General features: G+C 36.7%; 1 protein-coding gene across 3 annotated transcripts; it reads right to left on the reverse strand.

Annotated features, from left to right (window-relative positions):
* Positions 1-499: 499 nt before the first annotated feature.
* Positions 500-12,372, reverse strand: asb4 (ankyrin repeat and SOCS box containing 4). 3 transcript variants are annotated; one of them, XM_053228381.1, is made up of 6 exons: positions 10,710-12,372; positions 8,172-8,471; positions 7,139-7,629; positions 6,900-7,021; positions 6,023-6,227; positions 500-2,671 (listed from the first exon to the last, which is right to left on the reverse strand). In XM_053228381.1, exons 1-6 carry the CDS (start codon positions 10,936-10,938, stop codon positions 2,555-2,557), a joined length of 1,464 nt encoding a protein of 487 aa, XP_053084356.1. In that variant the 5' UTR covers positions 10,939-12,372; the 3' UTR covers positions 500-2,554. The 3 variants fall into 3 exon arrangements, with proteins under 3 accessions (XP_053084356.1, XP_026785223.2, XP_053084357.1); XM_053228382.1 differs by having other exon boundaries at positions 2,540-2,671; positions 6,908-7,021; XM_026929422.3 differs by having other exon boundaries at positions 500-6,227; positions 6,908-7,021.

Consider the following 12,372-nt stretch of genomic DNA (forward strand, 5'->3'; position numbering starts at 1 on the left):
ACAGTAAAAATAATGCAAATATTGCAGACTGTAAGACAAAATGCATGTCATTTATTCTTTAATAAGAAATGGTAGCAGTGTGTTTAGTGGTAGGCTGTTTTATGATTAAAATGGTACACGTGCTTTTAGATTTTGTTAAACACTCCATTTTGGCTGTGTTCACATTACAAGGTTAAAGTGGATAAATCAAATTTCTTGTCTGAGATTTCGATTGACAGATCCCTTTTTTTTTTTTTTTGGCATATCCTTTTTCCTAGCACTTGCTGTCCTTTCTTGATCACACATTCCCACCAGTCATAGTGCATCTCCCAGGTCTACAGCTCTCGCTTAACTCTAGTCCTGGCAGTCATATCAGTAACAATACACCACCTCTTCAGTTTGTTATTGTCTGTGCCAGATTTATTCAGAAGCATGAATGGAATAATGTATTACATAAAGCATGGCAAAATCACTATGTTGGAAGCTTTCTTACTAGCCAGCTTTTGCCTGCACTACTCTGTGTATGCACTGTTACTATAACAACCAATATGAATATGCAAACAAAAGCAACTTCAGTCCAAAGAAACAAATTCGATCTAAATGCGTTCCAGTGCTTCGTCTTGGAAAAACATGGATGTCCACAGCAAGGTCATATTCATATAGCCAGTCTTTAAATTTGATAAATATATTAAGAAGATGTACATGAATTATTTTTACACAATTAGCAATGAGAAATGACATATAACATAGATCAGTCTTGTTCATGTTTGCTCATAAAATGTTGTGACATCACATGTGTCAAGGTGCATGTTGCCCGAGTTCTCGCCTTTCCCGAGTTGAATGGGTTTTTCTGAGTTCCAAGGACAATAGATTGTAGCATAATTTGTTCTTCTGTGTGAATAGAAAAATTCTTCATAGATCAGTCATAGGTACATTTCTGATACACATTCATATGACCCTAATTGTCTTTTTTTACATCACACTTTACTGCACATAACGCTGCTGGTTCATCTTTCTGGCCTTTTATTAGATTTTTTTAACCTGATCATGAACAAGCTGACCAGCCTTTGGCAAACCTTCAGAACAATTCTTTTTTGCAATGAAGGCTTGTGTTGTTAGTTTATTTATTTCATCACTACTGCACTGGTATATTGTTTCACAAATGTGCATTTTTCTATGATGTACAGGATTTTGAAAATGTGCAGATGCGTCTAGTTTGAGGGCCGAGGTCTGTTCATGCTAATGAAAGGTATGCATCACTTTCAAACACGAATGTAAATCGTTGAGGCAGAGAGATCAGATCTGAGAAAATTGGAATTGAGCAATAAAGTTTGTAATGTGAACGTAGCCTTGCTGTGAATGTGACGTATATAACTGCCATGAGTAGCATACAGTGTCGTTTGAGAAGGCATGATGAATGCTGTATATGTATGCAAAGTAGTAAGAACAGAACAAGTCAGAATAACAGTATATGGGCATTGTTTGTGTTTTACCAGCACCTTGAAAAAAGGTTTTCTTTATTTTTCTAATGTCCTAATGGTGAAAAAATGAGCAGTGTTAATCAAGTCACAGAGCAGAAACATGCAGTATAGGGGCCTGGCCTAATATGTTCAGTATATTGCTGCAGTTTGCAGTGAAAACGTGCAAAAACATACAGTATGTGTCTTTAAATGTAGTGGCTGATACATTGCAATGTACAGTCACTGTGGCCAAATTCTGTATATACCTTAACATTTCAATTTACCAGATGTTGAAAACTGATTCCTTTCTTTAACCTAATGATAATTTTCTATGTCCTTTCTACTAAACTTGTGAATTTTAACACTGTAACACTGAAGTACCAATATTGTATACTCTTTCGTATGCTTTTCAATCATAAATAACATTTGTTGTTTTAATTGCATGATCTCAGGATAAAGAAAAGTATGCCATACTTTGTATTTCTTTGAATTCCAAGAGTGATGTGTATGTTTATCTTAAAAAGGATTATACCATATACTGTGGGACACTAGTCATTTCAAGGCAAATGCAGAGGCAACAGCTGCTTTTTTCAAGCCAGTTCAAATGCTGTAATTACTTGGTCATGTTAGTGGGAAACATTTTGTTGCTTGGCTTTGTGTTGACGTGCCACTGCTCAGCTGATTTGTCGAGCTACATGTTTTTCTTTTTGTACAGAGTACAAAAGAGCATCAGATGTTGATTTCTTTTTGCATACTACAGTGTGTCATTACTTTTACCTCACCAACTCTATTTATAGCCATGTGACCGTGATATGGGGCAGGAACCGTAACTGTCATAGCAAATCATCTACAGGATTACTTCCTGTTTTGTAAACCACTCAACCACATTTGCACATGCAGTGCTTTTTGACTTCATTGAGTTAGGTAGCATTTTTTCCACTGAATATATTAAATCATACAATAAAAGATGAGAATACTATTGTGATATATTATTTTGTGTGTTAAAACTTGTCCAAAGAATGCATATGCATTAAATTGAAATGGATTAGCTGTAGGAGGTGAAATCAATGGTTGAAATGCTTGATGATGTAATAGTTGTAGTCAAAGCATGACATTCAATCCATGGGCTTTAACCCTAGTTTTACCTCCTGCAGCTTCTGCTTTATACTTTGCCTGCACAGCTGATGAAGGCTGATTAAGCATCCTGTTTCACTGGATGCTACTGGCGAAGGCTAGAGGATGACAGACACAAATAAAAAGCAATGTGGATGGAAATAAATCAGCAATAGTCTCTAAGTGCACACACAGCAAGGTAGATATGTATGATAAAATGGGCAATACATGCACCCAATGTTTAAAAAGCCCAATAACACTCTAGTGCGTGATACACTCATACCAGCACAACACACGCTACCATATCACTGCTGTGCTGAGAGTAATCCACCACCCAAATAGTATCTGCTCTGTGGTGATCTTATAGGGGTCTCTTTTAGATGTACAGGGCAAAGGGGCACTGAAACATTGTGGACAGCAACAGATGGGTTACAGTCAGTAATTATACACGTGTACTCCACACACGTATTTGTATCTATGTGATTTGACATACAGTGACTTGCAAGTATTCATCTTCCTCTGGAACTTTTCCAGAATTTTTGTGTTACACCTTGAAACAGAAATGAACATAATTTGGATTATACGTCATGAATCTAAACAAAACTGACAATAATACTGCACTGAAGGGAGAATCAATATACAAAATTTACAAATAAAAATGATTGCATGAGTATTCAGTGCTGTTGCTGTGAAACCCCTAAATTAGTTCTCCATCTCCTTCAGGCCTTTTTTTTTTTTTTTTTTTTTTTTTTGTTTGTTTGTTTGTTTGTTTGTTAGTTTTTTTTTTCTATAATTTTCATTTTATAAAAAACATTTTTTAATTATTGCATTATTATAAAAATATATTTAAGAGAATATATTTTATTATTAAGAGGAAAAAGTATTCAGGACTGATGGACTTTAAGCTTTTTTAAAATTATTATTTGTTCTCTGATTTGTTGGAAACCAAACGAATAATTGTCAGCTGATGTATCCTTGTTGTGTTGTGGAGTTTGTATTGTAACTCATTTGCAAATATGTTGCGCTACAGAGCCCATGATAATGACTAGTGGGAGGTGTTGATGAGTGTCTCCATATTTTTGTTTAAGTGGGTATGCCCTCTTCTAATCTGATTGTATTGTAATCTTGTATTGATAGTTCCTTAGTCTTCATGATGCTGTTTGATTAGAGTTTGTTCTCTAACAAACTCTGGTGCCTTCCAGGAACAGGTGTATTTATATTGAGATCATATGACAACAGATGACATGTGACAACCATGTGACATCTTATAGCAACTGGTGGCACCAGACATTATTTATGAGTTTCATAGCAATGGGGGTGAATACTTCCAAAACTTTTCCTTTTGTTTATTTGTGAATAATTTTAAAACTATAACTTTTAAAACTAAGACTTTTCCCTCACTTCAGTTTTATGGGCTATTTTGTGTAGATTCATGTCATAATCCCAATTATGCCCATTTCCAGGTGATAACACTACAAAATGTGGAAATGTTCAAGAGGGTTAATACTTAAGCAAAGCACGGCAGCTTCTCTGAAATCTTTGTGTACTACTTGCCAGTTTTTTACTATTGATATTAATGGTTCCAGTGTTAAATGTTGGTTCTAGAACTTTTTGCTGTGTCATCCTTCCACATATCCTTCTTCTCCATGCCTGTTACAAAAGAAGAGCTGGCTTTCTGGCATGGAGCCAGTGTGTAGTCCTGGAGTTCAGCCACGTGCCTAGAACACTGTGTTCTCTCTTTCTTTGGTTCTCCTGCCGTACCAGTCATAAACGCTCATGTGGCCACAACACAGTCTTATTTAAGGAACATGTTTCTGGATTACTCCCTGACCTTTCACTTAGTAACACCAAGCTGCTGTTTTCAAAGATGCCGTCATCTCTGAATAAATGTTTATGTAAGAGCAAGAACATGCACACGGATGAGTATATATGGAGTTCATGCTACTACTAGGAATTTGTTCTTTGGTCTGATGCAGGGGTCTGTAACTTGATGGTTGGTTACGAGCTTCTTTTTCTGCTCTGAATGGAAACGGGATGTGCACTGAGGAAAGTCATTACTTCCAGATGACACTCTGTGGGTGATTGATTACACGTTCCTCTAAGCTCACACGCAAACACACCCAGAACTCTGACCTCTGAGTAGTGAGAGACAGTAGCAGGAGGTGACACAAGTTTACATATAACAGGATCAGCTCAGAGTAAATGGTTGATCAGAACCTTTGTTAAAGGCTTGCTGAGGTCAGTGACAGCCTGAGTGGTGTTTACAAATGTAAACTAGTGGATGTAAATTTCAACGTAGCTACTTTACGATGTGTTAATTTATGAATGTAGTTGACACAGCAACATCGCATCCTTGTCAATTCTTTAACTTCTCTGAAACGGCTTGAGAAAGAGTTCAAAAGGATTAGTGGCTTAAATACCTCTTTTCATTCAGCTGCCAACTACAAAGCTCTGCTGACATCATGCCTCACATTTATCCTCTTATTTTAAACAAAACTCTCTTATATTATTAACTCCCTGAAATCTGTACTGAAATCTTATGGCTCATAACCGTTTGTTTAGATGAATGCAGAATGAGATTTTTTTTTAGTTTGCTAAGACAAATGCCATATTTATCACTGATGCTCTCAAACTTGTTTTTTTTTTTTTTTCATTGATAAATATATTGCCTTCAAAGGAATAATTTCAAAGTGAATCTAACAATAATGGTTTACAGTATCTTGAACAATTTGTGAACATTTCAATATTAGAAAAGGCCAGACCATAAAACCTGCTCACATATATGTTCTTAGAAATAAATACACTGCCAATTAAAAGTTTTTGAACACTTGGAAGTTTTTTAGGTTTTATTACAGTTTACGCACTACTGAGAATCAAATGAGGAAAAAAGTAAATAAGCAATCCATGAAATACCTAAATCTCTGTATTTAAGGACTTCTTCATCGTCCACTTTCAGATTCTAATGGGATTCTAAATGAGTGCTATTAAAGGCAAGTGCACTTGTTTGGTAAAGCCGTTACTTTAAGACTGTTAGTTATTGTAAGCCTGGATTTGTCTTACAGTTAATGTTAGTCAGTGTTAGTAGGCTATCAGCTGTAAGAATATATGGTGTGTGCTTCATGTACCTAATTAGAATGATCCAGATAAATCTAGTCTTTTCCAGTTAGCTCTACATTTTTTCCCAATAAAATAAACGTGTTTCTCAAACACTTTTCTGTTCATTTATACCTATTTCCTGCTTAGATTTTCTAATACTAGAGTAATTCACTTGACCTTGTTATTTGTTATTTAACTCAGAATGTTAATATAGGGTGTTGGAAAAACTTCTGAATGGCAGTGTATTTTAAAGAATGAAAATACTGTAGATATGACCAAAGCTGCAGTGCAAACTCAAGCATTTTCCTGAGAGCACTTATATCCCAGAAGGTTTAATGTGGACAGAGTTTGAGATTGGCACATTCTAAATTCACCTTTGGGCCAATACAGTCACTAGTATACGATTCCCACAGGTTCGAGCAGTATGTATCGTTTGATTGATGGAGGCAGTGGGAGTCGTTTAATGCCTGATTCACAGCAGCAGCCCATCGCCATACGGATGGCACATCTGGCCAGGTGTTGCAGAGAACGCGGACTGGCGCAGGCAGCAAACAACGAGTCATAAAACTTCCCGTGGCTCTTAATGAAAGAAGGAGAGAAATGTAAGGTTCATAACTGATAAAGAATATACTGTATATGTACATAACAGTGGATAGACAGGCTGTTCAATGCATTATGGTAAACTGCCCACATTCCAGCAGCAAGGTTGTTCAGAAAATTATGTTTGTAGTTCAAATATTAGAACATGCCCACTTTAAAAGTGTTCCTTATGATATATTTGGATCGTTAACATGTTCAGCTTCCTAATGGGTTTAGAAAACTTTTGTAAATGGCAAATCCTCTTTTGAACCTTTAAGGGTTCTCCCAGAAGGACAAAGGAAATAATGCTTTAGAGTGATAGATTGAAACTTTTTCTCTTATGGACTAAATAAAATAATATACTCCAGTCAAGTTGTTTTCACACTTGACCCAAACACCTGAGCATTTCTCACAAACAAATTTCCTTCCAAGTTGCAAAATAACGTGCTATGTATAATCACATTTTTCAATGCCCAAACCAGGAAGTGAAACACTGTCACTAAAGGTACAGTGCACACCCAAGTTCACTTGAAATTTTTAGGTAAACCACATCAGTTGCCTTGACCACAGCTGGGCACAAAAACAGCATTCACACTCGACCAGATGTACTTAACTCTCAGCACAAAGAATTGGTTAAAAAAGACACCCAATTCCAAACACTTTGGGCCTCACTGAAAAACCTTGTATGTTGTGTCAGGAATAGCTTCCCTCCATTTTGGGGTACTCATGAGATGCTCATAGGAATTTGCCATCACCTCAACTGTCTTGGGGTCATCATGGCAAATCTCCAACACCTAATTAATAGAAAGGATAAAGTGTTATTCTCAATCAAATAATACAAAAATACGAGATTAAGACATTTTTCAGTGGTAAATTAGCAGTGGACTGTAACTGAACTGTGTAATTTGTACCTTGTAGAAATGTTTTGGGTAGATTCTGGCTGCTCCATAGTTAAGCAGGAGCTGGAAGCAGCGATATGGTACACAGTAAGGCCGCATCTTCACCATTCTTAGCACATACTGAAGGGCTGCGCAACCGTTCATATCCATGATCTTGGGATCAGCCCCAGCATCAAGCAGAATCTTCATCAGCACTTGGTCGCAGTTCCATGAGGCTTTATGCAGTGCTGTTTTTTTGTCATCTTCCTGGAGGTTTGGGTTGGCCCCATAGTCCAGCAGCATGCGGCACACAAGATGGTGCTGCTCGCTGTAAGTCTGCTCACGGGCATCCATAGCCCAGAAGGCAGCCGTGATCAAAGGGGTCTCCATATGGGCATTGAGCATATTCACATCAGCACCATGCGCAGCGTAAAGGCCAACCAGCTCAGAGATACCAAGGCGTGCGGCTATGTGTAGTGGAGTGTCTTCGTCATTGTTCTGGCTTGGCTTGTTCACGTCTGCTCCTGTAGAAAAAGGGCTGTGATGTGAATCAACCTACATGTTTTGGCCATTTTATTATTTATGTCTATACACTTCAGTACTGTAGGCCATCTGTTGCTATGTAAAATTTGTCAGCCCACCTTTACCCTGTTCATTGGTGTAAACAGACCACTATGGGACCACCACTGACCAGATATTACCAGAGGCCCGCTAGCCAATACATCATGGAGGCCCAACCACCCCAATGCACCAAACTCTAGTGTACACTAGTTATACTCATTGGTTTAAAAATCTTAAATTTTCAGTTGAAAACTATCAACCTTTAATTTAAAACCTAAAAAAACAAATAAACCTAAAAACAGGCTACAGATCGAGGCCACTTGGATTTGAGACACAAAGGCAACAGGCCCAATTGGCTCTATAGTTAATGCGTCATTGGTGGTGGTCTGTTCTAAGTGATATCACTATTCAAAGGCCAATTTTCCATTAATTATTTAACAAATTATACACATTAAGCTTGAATTTGGGCTTTTGGAAATTCAGTGAGTGCTGGTTATTTTCAGACCTTTGAGTAGCAGCTGTCTGGCACAGTCCACTGACTCCTGCGTCATGCAGTAATGCAGTGCGGTGTGTCCACTCAGGGATACACTGTTGATCTTTGCCCCCCAGTTGAGCAGCAGACCCACGCAGTCAGCATGAGACATTTCACAAGCCACATGCAGTGGTGTTTTCCCATTGGGCTTCCTGTTCACTGCTGCTCCCCTCTGCAGAAGCACCAAGGCACTTTCCACAGCATTGTGCATCATGCATATGTGAATGCCCATTGCCCAGGAGGACTCCAGTTTATAGTCTGGTAGCCAGTAACCTAGGGTCAGTAATGCATTAAATAAAACACAAAAATGTTAGGGATTTCCTAACTTCAGAACACTGTAAGGGTGTACGAGTGCTAGGAATAATTAACAGAGATGTGCTACAGTGTTAAAAATTGGGAATGTGTCAAGAAAATGTGAAATATGTCATTGGCCCCAGTCTAATTAATAGGAGAAGAAAGCGAACATCAAAGAAAAATTTATGAGGAAACTCAAATTTACAAAAATATTTCTTCTCCAGTTTTGCAGTGGATGTAGAATTACCTAACAAATAATGAAATCGTCAATTATCATGCCGCAAAAATACATGTTAGAATCATCACACACTCAAAATGTCGAGTTTTTCAGTCATCTCAGATAGTTTTCTAGTTTCTGGTGCTGTATGATGTACTTTTATATATGAAAATGAATAAAAAGTATATAAAGAATAATGTGTAAATGATAGCTGTAGTGGGATCCATTTTAACCCACAATCACAAATATACATTAATTACACTCCATAAGAGCACCAGCACTTGGAATTAAATAAATTTATCTAACATATTAGGTGAAAATATACTTCCAATGTTATTTATTCATTTAAAATTACACATTTATAAAAGTACTTAATCTTAATCTTAGGGATAAATTCACAGTGATAAATTCAAATATTTACAATATATTTTTGTGAATCCATTTATTTCTGTAAAGCTGCTTTGTGACAATGTCCATTGTTAAACGCGCTATACAAATAAAATTTAATTGAATTGTTATTTTATTCAATTACGTTCAAATGGCTAGAAAATAATTTGGGGTGTGTGATGATATCATGCAGTTTGATGGTCATAAGCTTTTGTTATCATTAGTCAGAATAGATACATTAGCCTCTTTGGTTGAAACTGAGACACAAACATACTGGCTGTCTGAAGTAGCGGAGTAACATTGTATTTTTTCCCCAACCTTTCATTTTAAAGGAGCACTTTATAATTTCTGGAAATTCTGCTTCTTGTGATTTTTTTATTGCAAATATAATGGAAAAAATTAGCAAGCCTTGTCCTTCTTCCAACTCACCTTACTTCTTTGAAAAACACAAGCTTGCAATTAATAGTTACTGCTTTCAAACTCATGTTTACGAGAAAGTTTCACGTGAACGGGCCACTCTTGTGGTATTCACCACTACTCTGAGTTTTTCTGAGAATTGTGACACAGTGTTTCTCAATATGGCAGGGCCCATGGGAGTTTGATGTCATTTTAGTTGTTTCCGGTATCATTGTGCATTTACATTCTTTATATCAGTGGTTCTTAAAGTGGGGCCTGTAAAATAAAACACAAATAGTTCTACTTGTGGAAATCACAACCCACCATTCCCAAAGTTATTATATATATATTATTGTAAGTTATAGTCATTAGCCTGTTTGACTGGTCTCCTGAACCTCAATAACACATAGGCCTAGGTCTATAAACCACTTGAACCTACATGTTCTGAAAATAAAAGCCCAGATTTTATTTATTATATATTTATTCAGGAAATAAAAATCTCTATGACTCTAATAAATAGGCTAAATATTATTGCACATATTTAAATAATGTTCAGGACATTAATATGTACTGAGGGGGTCTGTGGAATATTATTATTACTATTATTATTATTTTACCGTTAAAGCATTGTAAGGTTATAGGCTATAAAAATGTACAAATTTCCCTGCTAAAAGAAAAAAAACAAAAAAAACAGTAGAAACCATCACAGAAATTGTAATGGTTTCCACTAAAAATAACATCAAAACCATTATCATTATCTGGTCCTTAATGATATCTATTTGCAACATGCCACCAATAGAAAGCAACAATTTACCAGTAGAGACCCACAGGGACCATTACAGTTTCCAATAAAAACCAATACAATTCCCATTATAACCATTAAAACCATTACGAACTCTATGAGGATTTCTATTGGGGTTTTTTTCTCAGCAGGGTTGTTAGCTTCATTGTTAGTGTCTATCATTTCCAGTTGCTTAGCAACAATTTCCTCGCATTTTTTTCCATTTTAGCGCACAATACGACATTTTTCATGAATATATTTCATACTTTTTTTGTTGAAAATAGTTTGAAAAGAACTTTAGGCTCAGTCCCAGACCCAGAAGGTGAGGCGCAAACTGAAAACACTGGAACAGTGTTGAGTTACAGCACACTGCCGCCATCTTGCGGCAGGCCTCATTCACTGCTCATCTGTTTCCCAGTAAAAAGACACGAGTTACCTTGTTTATAAGACGCCAGGACTCTTCTTCTGTCCTCCACGTCGAACACGGTGTCTATGTCCATGTTGCTGGTGCGGAGGATTTCGTCCACATCGGCGGCGTCGTTGCGCTGCAGCGCGGACAGAAACCGAGGCTTCATTTTGTCTGCGCTTCCAGTGAGTGACAGACAGGGCAGTGGGAAACACAGACACCTCCAACTATTTATAGAGTAGCAGGAGAAAGCCAGCATTAAGTAGGTCTACTGTTAAACACTGTATAATTATTTGAATTAGAGATACATTAGTTCTACAAAATCCACTGACTGGAATTCAAATATGGCGTCGAAGTGCTAGTCACATGTCACTGTATACATGTGTACCAGAGAAAGATCAATCACCTCAGGCCTGAAAGCCACAACACTGAACACACAAGAATGAAAAACACTTGCAGCAATGGTGCACTGGTCCTGCATTGCAAAAGTTTACACACCCCTTAAGTTTCAGGTTACAAAAAGTTTAAATGTGCCCCTATTTTACATTTCTACATGTTCACATGAGTCCACAATTAGGATGCCATTTTCCCTGCTGGGGAAAAAAAAAACCCATCACAGAAATGATAATGGTTTCCACTACAAATACCATTACAAACCATCAGCTGTTAACCATTAAAATTATTACCAAATGGTTTCCATTACATAGTAGGACGTGTCAGTGGTATCCATTGGCATTATATACCAATAAAAGGCAACAAATTACCAGTAGAGACCCACAGGGACCATTACAATTTCCATTAAAACCAATACAATTCCCATTATAACCATTAAAACCATTACAAACTCTATGAGGGTTTTTTTTTTTTTCAGCAGGGCTGTTTCCCACTGATATCACATTTACATATGTAGGCAGTATGTAAAGGTAAAAGATGATTTAAGCACAGGTAGAGAGTTCTTCACAACAACCTAGGCGCTTTTTTCAGATACCATAAATAACTTACAACTTTAATAACTGTCTACATCACTTAGAAAACTGCATTTTGTCTATGCCAGCCCACTACACCTATTTTACCCCAAAATATATATTAAAAAAAAAAAAAAACTTTCTTTGTGCATTAATGTGTGAATCCATATAACATCTCATGCTTGAAGCATCCTTTTCCATGAGTCATCCAATATAGGTTATGAAAGATGTACATTTTACACAATCCCGTTACCGGTTTCATACACACTCACCCCTATGAAACATCTGGAATAAAAGTCACAAGTCACTCAACAGGAAATTGCATCATCTGAATTTCCTGAAGATCATGGGAAGAAGAAAAGTACGTTTTCCTTTCTTTTTTGTTTATTTTCAGTAATAGTGTGATAATTGCTGAGGAGGTCCCTTTAAAAGTACAACCCACTAACCCAGATTATAGATGGAAAGTAAATTTTTTAACACATCTAATTTTAAGTAAATCATTAGAAATTGCTAATTCAAAAACAAAAACTCAACCCTGTTACTTTCAGTCCCATTAGTCACTTAAGAGCAAAATGCAAACATTCTCAGCAAAGTAATCTTGTAACAGTTAAATGCACATTTTCTTAGATTGATTGTTTGAAAATGATTAAAAAATAAAATTTAAATCTTAAGAGTTACAATTGGTAAATGACACCCAGTTGTGGAATGGGCTACAACATGGCCTATAT

Source organism: Pangasianodon hypophthalmus, chromosome 23 (assembly GCF_027358585.1).
Source record: "Pangasianodon hypophthalmus isolate fPanHyp1 chromosome 23, fPanHyp1.pri, whole genome shotgun sequence".
Taxonomy (NCBI): Eukaryota; Metazoa; Chordata; class Actinopteri; order Siluriformes; family Pangasiidae; genus Pangasianodon; species Pangasianodon hypophthalmus.